Source organism: Phytophthora infestans, genomic scaffold (assembly GCF_000142945.1).
Source record: "Phytophthora infestans T30-4 supercont1.15 genomic scaffold, whole genome shotgun sequence".
NCBI classification, from domain to species: Eukaryota; Oomycota; class Peronosporomycetes; order Peronosporales; family Peronosporaceae; genus Phytophthora; species Phytophthora infestans.
The window spans coordinates 2,017,162-2,033,256 of NW_003303744.1; the positions used below are offsets into that span (position 1 = coordinate 2,017,162).

Genomic DNA, 16,095 nt, shown 5'->3' on the forward strand with positions numbered 1-16,095 from the left:
AAATACGTTTTTTGTGTGTGTGTCTCCTATGTATATTTAGTCTCTCACATTATCTTGAGTCGGGATTTCTGACACTGTTGTATTTATTATTAAGCAATAAAGCGCATATTTTTTCGTTGTTTTGCCGGCACATCGAGATCAGCTCCGCAGATTGTCGTGACTTCGCTAGGCCCAAAACGCTTGAAATCCTGCTAATCAATCCCAGCTTCGTTTGATGTCCAGCAACTTTAAGTGCTCGCAGTTTTTGCTCGGCGGAACCAAAGGAAAAAAAACTAGTACAGGGCTACTGTCCATTAGGCCAAAAGAGGGATCATATGAAGAAGGGATCACTACACGAGCTAGGGCTTTGAAATTTTACTTGTTCGTGTAATTAAACATCAGTGCAACTTGGCATCGCAGTATTGATCCAGTCTGGCTCATCTTTTTTCTTCCACAGAGTGATATTGTTGTTGTCAAAAGGAGAACAACACTGGAATCTCATCATGCGAAGCGTGGCCTTAAGAGCCGAACTGGACCACTGCTGAGGCTTGATGTGGTTACACTTCGCCACCTGTTCGGTTGAGCTGCTATGCCAAACCGCATAGCATGCGCGTGTCATGAGAGGCCTGCAGCTGAAGTGACTTAAAGCAGGTAATGTAATTGGTGGAGCTTTTAGTATCATGGGCAGTGATTGAACTGTTGGCTTTAACTGCTATGACATGTTGCAGATTCCATGGGTAGTTACGACCAGCACTCCCTACCCATCAGAACGCTCCCGTTGCAATTTCACATACACACCTCAAGTATAACAATGGTGTTCCCGTCCAAACAGAGCGTTTCCGACGCGGTTTTGTCTACAAAGTACGGGATTGATGTAGCGGCAGTGCAAGTAAGAGAAGCTAACAGGCTAGACCTCTAACTCAAGCGAATGTAATCTCAATTCCCATTTCCGCCTCTTATACAATCCTCTCTCGCATCGCCCTCTACTCTCAATTTTCTATTGACTCAGGCTACACCGACAGCATCGCCAACCTCGTAGAGACAGCTATTTCACTGAAAGGTCAACATGCGAATGAAGCTCACCCGGAAGGGGGTAACCCCACCGCTTATTAAGGCGAGCAGCAAGCACGACGTCGTCTTCAACCCCAGCCTGTAGCCAAGGTGAGCTACTCATGTAGCCCTTCTGGAAGCTTCATGTAGATCTCGTCGATGGTTTTGCCGTAAAGCAAAGCTGTGTCGATGTCACACTACTCGATTTCGAAGCCGCCGGCAATACACTTTGCTAGCTTCGCAAGTATCGACTTCAGGTAAGCCACCGATCCGTACGTCTCTTCGAAGTCGATACCATGCTTTTGCGAGAACCCCTTGGCAACAAGACGAGTCGTGTGCCAAATGCCTTGCCTCATCTCATCGCGCTTCAGCAAAAATACACAGCGATAGCCGATCGGCCACTTGTCTAGGAAATAGCTTTCAGGTCGTTTTGCCTTTTGCACAAAGCGGCTTCAATTCACTTGCAATTGCCTTTTTTATTCGTTACCATCGGCGCCGGTAAATGCCTCCGTTTACGACCCGGTAATGCCTTAGGTAGTCGTCATTGCTTGGTAGCTTCATATTTGCCAATTTTCGGTCGCTGGCTATCCGACGCCCTTGGGTCATTCTTTGTCGCTTCGCTCCAACTTCGATCGATGTCACCTCGTGCTCCTTCACACCCGTCGTTTTGTCAATGTGACGTGTTCGCTACCAATGAATCAGGAAATAGGTCGAATCATACGACACCACCGACGTGCTTACACGCAGGTCGCGTTGGAGTCTGATCACGTCACCAGCCTTCACCTTCAACATACAAAAATCTGCTTTTTGTTGATACGCCAATGCGTAATTCGGTCGGTACCGGCATCCTAGAAGCTCAGGGGCCATCTTTATATGTATGGGATATTATCAGATATCTTGCACTTGTCGCTCCGTCAAACTTCACGGTGCGAACGATTTGCACCTTGCTGGACCCAACGTTCTAGACGCTGTATTCCTTGACGCCAGCTTCGTATACTATTTGAAGCGACACTTGAATGCTTTCACATCGGGCTTACGACGCTTTTCGTCCGCGTACCAACACCTTCATGCTCATGGGTTTTGATTTGTAACGGCATACGCTCTCGTACGGAGTCTTGACATCGATCAAACTAGGGATCCGATTATTGTCCGCGCGGCTGTGCTGACAGCTAATTCCGCCACGTCTTCTTGATAATCTCTTCCTAAGGCATGCAGCAAGCCATCCCCTTGAGGTTTCGATTCATGCGCTCAGCTAACCCGTTCTGCTGAAGCGTATACGGCACCGTCTTGGCATGCTTGAAGCCACAGCAGGTGAGGTAGAACTTGTTCAGCTGACCGGTGAGCTCGCCGCCATTATCTAAGTGCAGACGCTTGATCTTCGTATCCGTTGTACATTCCATTGCTGCCTTGTAGTTCTCAAATTTCGACATCACATCTGACTTCGCCTTCACCAAATATATTGTTACGTGACGTGAGAAATCGCCGAGAATCCTGCTCCCGCCCGGACGCTTGACGAGATTCTCCGGGTGCCAAGAGAAATCACCTGCCCTATGAAACAGACTGCACAAACGAAAACACTATTGCTCCCCATCTGTGACGCGAGGCTCTCCTTCGGCCACGTCAATAGTCCTTCGTAGGGATTAAACGGGACGTGGCTCAGACGTGCATACACACAGCCGATGGCTTCGTACGAGCTGCCGCAACATGCCACGTCTTGTCTCCCACAGCCGGCAGATTGTTTACACTTCCAAAGCGCTTCGCCGCCTTTCCTGTCGCGCCACCAAGCGAAAGGCACACCTATCTTAGCTGAACTTCGTGACGACGTCCTTCTCGGCCAGCCTGTACACTAAAATAACGATCCCTTCAAATTCGAACAGCCTGACGGACGCCCCTTTTATCCGCTTCAGCCCGACGGTGTCCGTTGGAGCTGTGCGCTCTTCGTGCCATCCTCAATCGTGATGCGTCTTCAGGTCCTCCCAGGACACAAACTTGATCCGGACGCTGGTCATGCGCGAGCTTGTATCACTGTTGGCGTGTCATTTGGGCTTTGGTCATCAAACACCTGCAGCCGTGAACGCAAAGTCTGGAATCTGAGCTTGCGCCATTAGACCACGTCTCGCGTCATCCTTTTTTTTCGGCTGTCGAACTTCTCGTGCTATGTCTTCTCGCCGTAGAAGCGCTTGTCCTTGAAGCGTTTTAAACTAAGAATTTCCCTATTTTCAAATATGACTAATAGATATTTCAGAAGAATTTGGAGAGAAACGTTTTAAAATTTTGCCGAAAAGCCCACACGAAAGATTGCCTGCCACTATTATTCCTGAAACATTAGACTTTATTTGCTCTACCAAGTCGAATAATTTTAACCTAGTACCTTATTAAGAAAAAATAAGATTTCTCGATAGTTTCTTAAAAATGTCAACTCTTTCTTAAGCGTTATGTACTGGTATTAACTATATGCATGAGTTTTAAAAATATCAGGAAATGTCAGTATTCAGTAACAAGAGCTCAGAGATATTAACAACAACTTAGATAATTGGGCATAATTAGTATGTTATTACTAGACGAATTGAAAGAGCTTATTTTAGATAGTTTAATATAGTTTGCAACGGCCGCAATTGCACTTGAACCAGTCGAAGCGACTGAATTCGAATAAAACGCCCCTGTCTCAATAGCCAGACATTTTTCGATTTGTGTCGCTGCAAAAAATACTGATGCAATGTCGACGGCGCCTTTCAGATCGCTTATATAAGTATTTCTATTGCTTTAAGCCTCCCAGGCATGACTCAATGAAGCCGTGGGTGCGTCAAGCTGGGAAGGAGATCCCCATCGACGCTGTACGGCAGAGTATCAAGCTCTGCGAAGCATGATGTATACGGCTCGCAGTTCAAGCGGCATGGGAGCTACAAACGGACGATGAAAGCGCCTTCAAACCGGAGTTAAAAGTCGAAACGAAGTTGAATATGGGAACTCTAGACGATATTGCTATCGAAGATTGGTCTAGCAAGAGGATGTCAGTCTAAGCGGTTTACTGGTAATGGATAAACTTTAGAGAGATTAGTTACTTGGAAGTACTATTTATCAGTGTGGTTAACCAACGCACTCGATGGGAATTCAGCCGTGCTTCCGAACGTGCCCTCGCTTTATTCACCTATATTTTCTAATGTAACTTTCATTGTCAGTTAAAATGAAATATAACGGCCTACGCGTACTAAAAAAAACAGCGCTGTACTACAAAATTACGCGAAGTTCTATTCAGTATTATACGCTTTGTCTTCTGGCAAACATACATTTGAAGAGAAGGTTAGCACTTTGAACTGGGTTTAGTACGTTCGCTTCAGACGCGAAACGATTTACGTAACCAGACTAAGCAAATATCAGATGTATGGGGGGATTGCAAAATGGTCATACTTCCTTGCCTCAAAAGTAGACCGCGTAGATTTGCGCGGGGGCATTACTCAAAATATATTGTGCTTTGATCCAACTTTGGCATATGAATAGCGCCTCTAACTTAACTTCAAATCTGAAAAGTTGATCCCATAACTCAACGTAAAAAATAAGTTCTGGTTCAGCTAAAACGAGGCTAGCAGCAGCTCTAACCACTTCAGCGTTTACCCGGTTCAAGCATCAGTGCGTCGTACCAGACACCTGCAGCGTGTTGCTTCGCTTGCCAGTCTTCGTGACACTCCCGGTACGTATCTACAGCCTGGCACTGGTGCAAATCTCTTCTTGCCTCTAATTGTCAACGTTGTTGGCCAGGATAGCAATGGTGCTGTCGATGCCGACACGATTGCAAGTTCAGCTCACTGTCAAAGTTGGGCAGCCTTACACGAACAGCAGGACGACGCACGGGGCCCCCATCATCTTCGAATTCATGCCTAATGATGGCCTCGACGCTCTTCGTGCCAAGATAAGCAGCTCGCTGGCAACGTATACCGACATCACACGGGAAGCCGACGCTCCTATCTTGATTCGGCCGAGTGCTAATGCGTCTCAATCAAACTACGTACCGTTACCAGCATTACAGAGTGAGTTTACTGATCGAATCAACCGCCTATGGAACCAAGCAAGCAGGAGAAAAAATGGGTAAGAAGTGCATTATAAATAATTATCGGTCGAGTAATAATAATTTAACTATTTGTGGTGTACCAGGCAGGCGGATTTTCAACTTGAGCTCTTCATTTACGTGCAGCGAGCTAATACAAGTACTGGAATTCGTCGCGCCACTGAATCGCGTGTACAAGCATCTGCAGCAGCAATAAGTGAACTTCTAGAGCGTGAAGGAGCACGCGACATGTATGGCCCTGCTTCACAGCGGTATTGGGCTATATGACATACACGACAACCTGAAGGAACACCATTAGAGCCACCAACTAATGCTACCTTCTCACAGTTGCAGCGAGTTGATGCAATGCAATCCGACATTATTGCTCAGCAGGAGAATAACTCCGAAAAACGCCAGTTCGTTCGTGTGAGTTGCCGTTTGAGTGGAGGTGTAATTCCTCTGGATATTGACGTTGTAGAATTGCGGCAAGCACTCGGATTACCGTCCTACAATCTTTTTCCTCCTTTTCGGGCAGACCTCGACACGACGTATCCTACTAAAAATATTAATGACAATGAGCACGCAGCACAATAAAAAAACAGTAGCAATAACTAAACAAGCAAATTGCGATCATACATTCAACTAAAAAATATATCGCGGTTGAGACCAGCTTTATCGTAGCCACAATGTCCATATAGATTACTGTTTTCTTCACGTGATGGCTCCATACGTTTTCGCATTGCAACTTGCAATGTGCGCTTGGCGTCGAACCGGAAAGCCAAATGCGTATGCCGCGTCAACCATCGTTTTAAAAGACCAAAGCCGACCTCAATTGCATTCAACTGCGGTGAATATGGAGGTAAAAAGGAAAGCAAGGCTCCTGTCGAGTGAACCAAGTCTTCTAGTTCTCTGTACATGTGGATTTTGGCATTGTCAAGAATAACAATGGACCTATATGCAGTATTGTTAGTGAGATGTGTTGTCGATTCACAAGTAAGCTGCGTACCTAGGAAGAGGCCAAGGATTTAGCAATGGGGCAACATTTTCCAGAAATGATTGGTGAAAACGACGTCGATCAAAGGTTCCTGGAGTTGTGTCTAAAGCTATAAACCCAGACACATCCATCGCAGCAAGGATTGAAACTCGATCACCTACACGAAATGTTAGTTACAGAAGAAAAGTGAACAAATAAAAGCAAAATGTACCTCTGTCAAAAGGTTGCCGTACGATAGCTGGCGTGTTTCTTGCAGACCACGCAAAACGACGAAGCACATCACGACCATCTTTTGCTGTTTCATCCAGAAAAACTAGCTGCTCCGGACCACGATAAAATGGGGCTAATTTCATGTAGTAAGCGTCTATTTCAGCAGGAACACTCTCTCTTGCCCGTTTGGTAAGAACCTTGCGAGTGAGGCCAAGGTCAAATCGCAGCGCCCGGCATATAGTTGACGTTGAAATGTTTGAAAGTGACGGGAATGTTGCTTGTAGAGCTAGTTGCAGCTCTTCGATGTAGAAACACGGATGCTCCTCCACGAAATGAAGGACAAACTTGATGCATTCCGGCGGCCATCACGTCTTCCGCACAATAGGAGCGTTTGGTATCACTTTTTCACGCCTGCGAAATAAGGGTCCCCACCGAGAGATTGACCGCGTCGACACCCCCATTACAGAGGCCACCACACTTAAATCGATGTCGTAGATATAAGTTAGGACGATAGATCGCCATCTCATGTCGATTGAGATTGTCATTGCTAAGATGACAGCGTCTACGAGAAAGCGTTAGAATGAGGAATGACGTTGGTTTGTCGTTTTTACCGCAGCCATTCAACGAAAGCTGTCCCAATACAACCTTAACTCTTCGTGAAAGCGGGCTATTCAATTTTAATTCGAAGAGATGAGCACGTAAGTCTACGTTGTCGTGTTCTTGATGATTTGCTAAAACTACGAGTTATGGGCTGGTTTAGCCACAATGCGTGCAAAGCACAATACTAATAAAGTGCATAAACTAAAACCATGGTAAACACGCAATAAATGTACATTTTGATTCCGGGCACAACGAGAATTTCATCGTGTCAAGCTGCATTTAAAGCGAAATGGGTGAAAAGTAAGAGCGCTGTGAAATAGGCGGGATATGTCAAATATATTATATTTCTTGTTGAAGTAAAATAAAGATGACATCCCCGCCTATTTATTATTATATTCAAATGTGTATATATGCGCTGTTTAGAAGCTGTAATAAGATCATGGTGGTAGAGATCAACGCATCCCCAGTTTCTCAAGTTTAGTTTTAGTAAGTAGAGCTACAGCGAGGTAAACGAAACGAAAAATGAAATCCAGATTAGGTGAAATGTCTGCCTTAAATCTGGCTGCGGATGTTCCTCATTTCTACGGTCCCTATGTGCCCCGCCGCCTCCACTACATTACACACCACCTCATTCCAGGTTCTTTCCGACGTGGGCTGCCTTCCAATACGCAGAGAATAAGGGCTCAAAGTAATGGGCTTGTTCCGGCGTCAAAACCACCTTCTTTTCCGCGATGCGGCTTTTAACTTTGTTGGGATCCAATCCCTACTCATCCATCGTTTGGAACGCCGTCATCATCCGTGCCATCAGGTCATCAGAAACATCATCAACGTTTTTGCCAACGAGAATTGCTCTAATAGATTCGTCGATGTGGTCTGCTGGCCCCAATCGTTGGAACTTGGGTATATCGTTAATTACGTCATCAACCTTCCCGACTGTCAAGATATTTTTTAGCTTCTCAGCAAATGCTTTGACAGCTGCCGAAAAATCTCTCTCTTCGTTAGTTGACTCTGTATCATGCTCGGTGCCGTCGTGGACAGGGTCACGCTCTCTTTTCTTGTTCTTCTTCTCTTGGTAGCTCTGTACGTCCTATATTCCTGTATTTCCAATCACTGCCTCCTTTACTATCATTTAGTAATCAGCGCGCCCTTTGACAATGGAATGTCGGTTCAGTACCGGTATTATAATGTGCGTAATCAATCAGCCCGTAACATAGGCCGTGTAACAGACTTCTATTAACCCTTAATAATAAAGGCTCTCTGGGGGCCTTCAGAAAATGACGCAAAGCACAAATCAATAGGCATTTGCGTGCAGAAATGCGATAGCCAACAAGTGCATTCGGGACGATATTTGCGATTTAAATCTCTAGAAGAAAATCACACAAATTTGTTTTTAAAACCAGCTTGCGTTGCCGATGACAGTAAATTCTGCTTCGTTCGAGGTACTTCTAGCGAAGTTTTCCAAGAACTACACGGCTAAGTGGCGTCCCGGTCAGTGCGACCGCCCTCCTAAACTACGCTTTCTACAAGCTCAAGCTTGTACATGCACTGCACTAAGCGTAACTCTTACTTAATACATTTTTGACTTTTACGACTACTATCCCTGGTATCTGTTACTACGTTCATTAGTATTTCGTCGCCTTCGGGACATCACCCTTTGTCACAGCAGAAAAAATTAACATTAGTATGTTATCTGAGTGGGTTTTTAATTGTCGTGCTTGTCACGCTTTTCGGACAAATCATTGGACAAAATTTTTTCTATGATTTCTACTGGCTGCCGAGCGCAGCGAAGGTGGCTTTAATTGATTACATATATAATACCCGGATTGTGTAGCTGTCATCAGTAAATACCGGTTTCCCCCTGTCCTAAGCGAACGGCCGTGTGCGCAGCTTGTTGTAGGTTTTGGGTTGCTACACAAAATTAGTAGCTAAAACTTAAGATTTAGGTAAATTCACTGATACTTAAGTTGTTTATTTTAGCCAATAAAAAAGTGGACACGGCGGAATTCGAACCCGCGTCCAGTATTCTCGTGATCAAACCAACTGCCACACTAACCGGAATAGTTTGTTGAGCATCCGAGGTGACGGTCCCGGCCTACTTCAACGACTCGCAGCGTCATGCGACTAAATATGCTGGAGCTATTGCTGGTTTGAACGTGCTGCGTATCATTAATGAGCCGACGGCTGCTGCGATCGCATATGGGCTCGACAAGAAAGGAGGCGAGCACAACGTGCTGATCTTCGATCTCGGAAGCGGCACGTTCGACGTCTCACTGCTAACTATTGAAGACGGGATCTTCGAGGTCAAGGCGACGGCGGGTGACACGCACTTGGGCGGTGTGGACTTCGACAACCGTCTGGTCGAGTTCTTCGTGACCGAGCTCAAGCGTAAGCACCGCAAGGATATGACGTCGAACCAGCGAGCTCTGCGTCGTCTTCGTACGGCGTGCGAACGCGCCAAGCGGACGCTGTCCACTTCGGCGCAGGCGTACATCGAGAGCATAGTCTACAGCAATACGAGTAAACCTCTTTGGCCTTCTGCCTGTTCCAGATGAGCGTGGCCTCCCCATGGTGTGTTCGGCATGTGACAAAGTCAAATGTGTGGCAGGAACAGTCTCATAATTAACTGATTGTGAGAGTATTTTTAGCTGCGGACATAATTCTTAAATGAAGAAATCTGATTGGCTAAAATAAAAATTCGCTTAGGACAGGGGGAAGGCGGTACATGTGTATCCCAGTGTACATATGGGGATTTGCACAAGATTATCCATTAATAATTACCGAAGGCGGCATCGTTTAATTAAATAATAATTTTTTTTTTCATAATGCATGTTGTTACTGTTATTTAAGTGCTAAACTGAGGGTCAATGCTGCTGGGTGATTAGCGTATAGTATCATAATTTCGCTGTTAAAAAACGCTTAGAAAATAATTGTCAAGCTCAATTCGCTTACAGTAGTAATTGTCATCACCACACAAAAGTTATTTTTGTTCAATCTAAACTATCTATCTTTGCGGCTCAAGCGACAACGTTTATTAACACGTCGTTGTTCTTACGACCAGTCCTTACGGCCGGCTACTGATGTACATGTAGCATGTACGATTTAGTAATACTCATAGAAATCCACTCAAATATAATAACTTATTAAGCAAATTAACCTTGTACGCAAAATTATTATAAGCTTCTTACGAAGCTTGAAACATTAAATTTGTTAGAAATTAAGTACTAAAATGACTATTTAAAACGAAATGAGCGTCACCAGGTCCTACAAATTTTACTATCAGCTCATAAGAATATATGTATGCACATCGGCGCCTCCTACAAATGCTAACTAACGTGCACACAGGGGGCGCCCTTCGCGTATCGTGGTGCTCCGCAAGTGGAAGTGGGGGCAAAATGAAATTAAAAAAGTGCATTTTTGTACGATGTGTAAACCACATATAATGCGTACACCACATAAAGCATTTATAGCAAATCGACGCCGCCTTCGCTGCGCTCGGCAGCCAGTAGAACGCACGAATTAGCGTGAGGATTATTAACCATAGCCGTGGACGGATTGACAGACAGACACCACACTCTACTAGGGACCTTTGACTAGCCGGCCGCGAAGGCGCTTGGAACGAAGTCGCTAGCGTTCCTTCGCGAGGCAAGCGGGATCAAGAAGAGGAACGCCGCTGGGTAGCGATCCTTAACGAAGCCGAACGCCGTGCAGTAGCGGTGAGTGGGAGTGTTTATTCACGCCGACTCTGCACGGTTCAGTTAACCGACTGAACGTTCCAGGATGGACCATTCCGAACCGGTTAAACTGGTGGATGGCCAGGAGCGCTTGACAAGAGGACAACAAGGAGGACAACGCTAGAGTAGAAGTTTAGAGGACAGATTTAATTGACTTTAATCTACTCACTTTGGCATTTACCGTTAGCAACAACAACAACGTTCCATTTATTTTGGTCAGGAATTACCTACATAAGTGCATTGGTGTTGTTTCAACTTGATTGCCATTCTCGATGGAAAAAAAAAACCGCCGCTGGAATCCCTTGTCGTGCCCACAGCGGTAATCGTTGTACTGGTTTCAGTTGCTGTGTAGACCATATCGGCTTCATCATTGTCATATACATCGTGTAGATATTCACTCCACATCGATACGGTGGGGTCACCTTTAGCGTTGTCATCTGGGTCATCATCATTTCTGCCTTGATCTTCATCTACATCTATACCCTGTGGAGATGGGATGGATATTTCAGAGCGCTATTTTTCATTTGACCTACATTTGGAGATATAATAAGTTTTTTTTCCTATGATCACAAGCCGCCTCTTTTAGCACACGCCGGCGAACATGATTCGCAGTGATCTAATAATTGGGAGCCTTACTCGGGTCTAAACGAATTACTATTATTGCAACCAATCCGGCTCGGGGAAATGTATCTGTTAGCATTGTTAGACCTAATCAAATGCATGACGTATAGCTTCCGCCACCGTACTGAGAGGCCTTGTTTACTCTCCAACTCATGTACTAAGTGTTTGTTAGCTCTCCGGGTACTTTGTCCCCTGTGTGTTTCTGTGACGGAGTCACACAGCACCTTGCGCTAGAGGAAGTTATCTTCCGAGAGTAAACAAACTCTCAGTGAACGGCAGCTCACAGGTCCCCTCTTTATTCAAAAGAGAGCGAAGTGACCTAAATAAGGTAGATTGTAAACTGAATATATATATAGGTAGATCAGGTTTCAGTTTAATACAAACTATAAGTCACCTATAGAAATGCAATGTCGTTGACCAACGGTTGGCCTTGAACGACCTTGGTACTTTATACCAAATATCCCGAAGTATGACGTGTCATACTCCTGAAGTGTGAAGTGTCACACTTCATGTAACCAGGGTACACTTAGGGATACGTACCCCGTTACATCCCCCCAGCTAGGTTCGGTTTACCGACCAATCCGAATGAAGAGGTGTTCGTCACAAACTCTCATTCTCAAAGTCGAAAACCATCGACTTGGCTGCTCCAGCGCGGCGGCGGCTCACTTCACAGTTAGAGCCTCGAGCAGCAACCTGTGCGCTCTTCGTCTAGGTCTCCAATTCGACCGTTACCATGCCTCGTGGCACAGCAAAGAGCGGAGCTAAGACACGCTCCAAGGCTGCGGCCGGTAAGGCGCAACCCAAGAGCACTAAGCCTCACGACAAAGGCTCGGCACTCAAGGAGGCTACTCAGGTGACCTCCGATGCGATCGGTTTCTCGGGCGACGCGGCTGTGGGCAAGCGAGCAAGCAAGCGCCGCAGTCCGTTGCCCTCGGCCTCAGACAATCGTTCGAACCCTCGGTTCGTGGAACGTAAGTTCAACTCTGGCAGTGAGGACGAAGCCGAGTCCGACAGCACGCACGATGCTCCTGCGGGCTCTGTGGGAGGGGACAGCCCAGTGACCAGTGAGCACAAGGATGACAGCGTGCAGTCGCTCGCTAGTGATCAAGGTGATCACAGTCCCAGAACGTCTGTGCGCTCTGAGAGTCCGGCCGTCAAGGCTAAGGGCACTCCCAAAGCCGGTGGCGATGAGGAAGAGAATCCTCACAAACGTCTCTCGCTTGCCGAGGGTCTTGCGCGTGCTAAGGCCTCTAAAGCCGAAGGCGCCAAGCCCTCAAAGAAGCGTACAGCCTCTAAGTCTCCACTCCGCGAGGAGAAGGACAACACTCCTATCAGAGTATCTTCGAGTCCTCGGATGAAGAGGAGGAGAAAGAGGAAGAAGAGGAGGAGGGTGCTATCGCTGAGCCCCGGGAGGTCTCGAATGACCTCGACCAGCAGCAGGAGGAATGCCAAGCGGCCCAGCATGTGCGTGGGGGTTCGGTGGTGGCACCTGTCAGCCAGGGAGCTGCCATCAACTCAAGAGGGTATTGGCCTCCCGAGGAGAGCTCTGGGGCTGACCTCTTCTTCGAGCTTCTCGTCGCTCCTCGTGGCCTTGTGGGCGGTCACACGTCTAGGGCCATCTACGAACGTGCCCTTGTTCAGAAAGAATAGTTGTTCGCTGACAACCTGGAGGCTGCTCGGTGTGTGCTTCTCGCGCCCCACCGCAACCCCTTATAAGGACTTCACGACTTGTCGTAAGAAGCCCGAGACCGGGGATGGTCTCTATCCTCTTTGGGGATACCCCTGGGTTATGCTCGAGAACTGTCCCACTTGGAGCTCTTGTAAGGACATGATCTGGGCATGGGTGGAGTCTCTTAAGTACTCACCCACGGAGTTACGGGAACCCCATGAAGGTCAGCTGCTGTCCCGCATCCTGGACCAGCGTGATCTTCGTGTGAGGTTTGCCCACTTGATCAGCAAGCGCATGCTGCCAAGGGACATCCTGACGCGCGCGGCTTCTAGCGCTCACGATGAGCGCGGGTACGGAATGTATTCCTCGTCCGTACCCCGTTCGGGCAAGAAGGCCCGGACTACTTATAAAGCTGCCGCCGCTTCTGTTCCCAGATTGCGACAGCCTTCGGGCAGTCAATCAGGAGCCGTTCAATCGGCTCCCACGAGTTCTCGGAGTGGGCATAACCCCTCCACTTTACGAGGAGCTGTCGCTTACCGCGACGCCGTTGCTCCTGGAGGATCCGCTCCACGTGAAAGTGGACTTCTCCATTCCGGTCAAGCAGGGGCGGAGGTGCCCTCGTACGAGTACGAGTACTCGGCGCCTCCCGAAAGCCACTCTCGTCCGAGTGCTCCGAATGCGGATCCGACACAGGGTCCTGAGGTTGACCGCCTCCGTCAACGTGTCCTCGTACTTGAGATTGCACTTGGCCTTGGGACTGACGATGATGCTGCCGCCCAGGCCGGAAATCAGGGCGAGCTCGCTCGTCTTGCGGGCCGCCTGGACCTGTTGGAGCGAGAGGTCGCGAGCCTGAACCTGCGGGTGGATCGCCGGGCCTCTTCGTCCGATCTAGACGAGGCCTTTCGCATGATCCGACGGATCGAGGCTCTACTGTCACGTCCGGAGCCGCCTGTGGCACACTCCCAGACGTACGCGTATGGTGCGTACCCGGCGTACTCAGCGTACTCGGCGTATGGCGCCGGGGCCCATTCGTACGGAGCCCCTCCGGCGTACGGTCTTGACCGCAGCACTGCCGTTTCGACCGAGGCCTGGGTGGCTGCTCCGACGCCCTCGTCGACGTCTGTGACCGGTCCTAGCTTTGAGGAGCTGGGTCAAGGTGGGGCTGCGAATCAGCAACCCCCTGCGGGTCAAAGTACCGCTTAAGACGTCCAACGTAGAACGTCGGGTGCGTCGTCATTGTCTTTGGCAGGTCGATGGTGTACGACGTACCATGTCTGGTCAGGACTGCAAATGGTCCGATGAAGCGGTGCTTCAGCTTGTTGCTGCCGACAGAGCTAACAGTGTCAAAAGGTAGACTCCTCGTGTCTAGCAACACTAAGTCCCCCACCTTAAATATACTTAAGTTTCCTCTTCCATGTTTGTCTGAGTACTCCTTTTGTTTATCTTGGGCCGCTGCCATGACATCGCGGACCCTGCTGACAACGCTCAGCTTGGTATCCATAAAGGATTCCACTTGTTTCCGCAGCGAAACTGGTCTCACCACCGAGACCTGGGAGGAAAGGGCTTTCCGAGCCTCTCCCCCACTTAGAATAGAGGAGTCAGTGTCTCCTCGAAGAGTGAGAGGCACTCTGGGGTGACGGAAGCCGTTCAAATAGAACGGCGTGGACCCCGTGGACGCGTGCACCGCGTTGTTGAGCGCAAACTCAACAACTGGGAGCTGCGTCCACCACGTACGTGGTGCTGCCGCGCACACACTGCCCAGAGTGTCCTCGAGCACTCGATTGACGCGCTCTGTCTGGCCGTCTGTCTGCGGATGGTCCGCAGTGGACATCTGCAGACGAGTTCCCAAAAAAGGGAACAGCGTTTTCCAAAACGCAGCCATGAACCGCGGGTCTCGGTCCGAGACAATCGTCTTCGGGAGACCGTGATAGCGGAACACGCCATCGACGAACAACCTTGCGGTTTGTTCGCCCGTCACAGTGACGGGAACTGGAGCAAGATGTACCATCTTGCTCAGCCGACACACGAACACCAAAATTTCGGTGTTGCCGTGTCCGTCGGCGGGAAGCCCAAAGATGAAGTCAAGACTCATCGACTTCCAACAATCAGCCGGTACGGGCAGGCTCTGTAGTGGAGCCGAAGAGTGCCCTGCGGGTTTAACCCGCTGACATGTTTCACATGTCTTGACGTACCGGGCGACCCACTTGTACATGTGGGTCCACCAGAAGGACTGAGAGACCGACAGAAAGGTCTTCTCGCGGCCCAAGTGGCCGCTGGAGGGCGCGTCATGCGCCTCCGCGAGGATGTCGAACTTCAGATCCTCGTCGTTGGGTACGACCACCCGTGGAGGATCAGTGGGCTCCACCCGATAATAGAGGAGGCCCTCCTTCAACTCATATCGGTGGAGCCGTGAGCGCTGTCGCGACGAGAGCCAGTCGGACTTCGCGCTCGTTCCTGCCATAAGGAACTTGACGATAGGCGCGACAGCCTCATCGTCCCGATACGCCATGCGTATCCCATCATATAGATCAGTTGTCACCCGCGTGATGTGGGCCAGCTCATAGTCAGGACGCCGAGAGAGGGCGTCCGCAAGCACGTTGAGCTTGCCCGGCTTGTATTCGACGCAGAAGTTGTATTAGGCGAAGAAGGACAACCACCTCGCCATCCTTTGGGTAGGGTGAGGCGAGTTAGTCCCCGTCCTCAAGGACGCGTGGTCTGTGTAGATCACAAAGGGCCTAGAGCCCAGAAGGTGAACACGAAACTTCACAAGGGTATATTTCATTGCCAGGAGCTCCTTGTCGTGGACAGGGTAGTTCCGCTCGGCGGATTTGAGCTGCCTGGACTGGAACGAGATTACTTATTCGTGTCCAGCCGTGTCGGCCTGCAGCAATGCACATCCGATGGCGTAATCGGAGGCATCGCAGACGACGCTAAACGGCTTCGTCTCGTCCGGCAGGGCCAGGACAGGAGTCTCTTGGAGACTGGCCTTGATGCTGTCAAAAGCATCATGGTGCTCTTGCTCCCAGCACCAGTCGACGTCCTTCTGAAGGAGGCTCGACAAGGGCTTAGCGAAGCCCGCGTACCCTGTGCTGTACTTGTGAAGGTAGTTGGCCAAGCCCAACCACTTTTGAAGATTCTTCTGGGATCGGGGCGTCGGCCATGCTGCTATGGCCTTGACCTTGTCTGGGTCAGCTCGAAC

The 16,095-nt window shown here is 48.8% G+C and overlaps 2 protein-coding genes across 2 annotated transcripts; one reads left to right on the forward strand and one right to left on the reverse strand.

Annotated features, from left to right (window-relative positions):
- Window positions 1-4,792: 4,792 nt before the first annotated feature.
- Window positions 4,793-5,116, forward strand: PITG_09692 (uncharacterized protein; the record flags this gene model as incomplete). The annotated part of the gene is made up of 1 exon (XM_002903254.1): window positions 4,793-5,116. The coding sequence occupies one exon, from the start codon at window positions 4,793-4,795 to the stop codon at window positions 5,114-5,116; it is 324 nt and encodes a 107-aa protein (XP_002903300.1).
- A 3,872-nt stretch (window positions 5,117-8,988) lies between these two features.
- Window positions 8,989-9,366, reverse strand: PITG_09693 (uncharacterized protein; the record flags this gene model as incomplete). Its single annotated transcript, XM_002903255.1, has 1 exon — window positions 8,989-9,366. The coding sequence occupies one exon, from the start codon at window positions 9,364-9,366 to the stop codon at window positions 8,989-8,991; it is 378 nt and encodes a 125-aa protein (XP_002903301.1).
- Window positions 9,367-16,095: the final 6,729 nt, after the last annotated feature.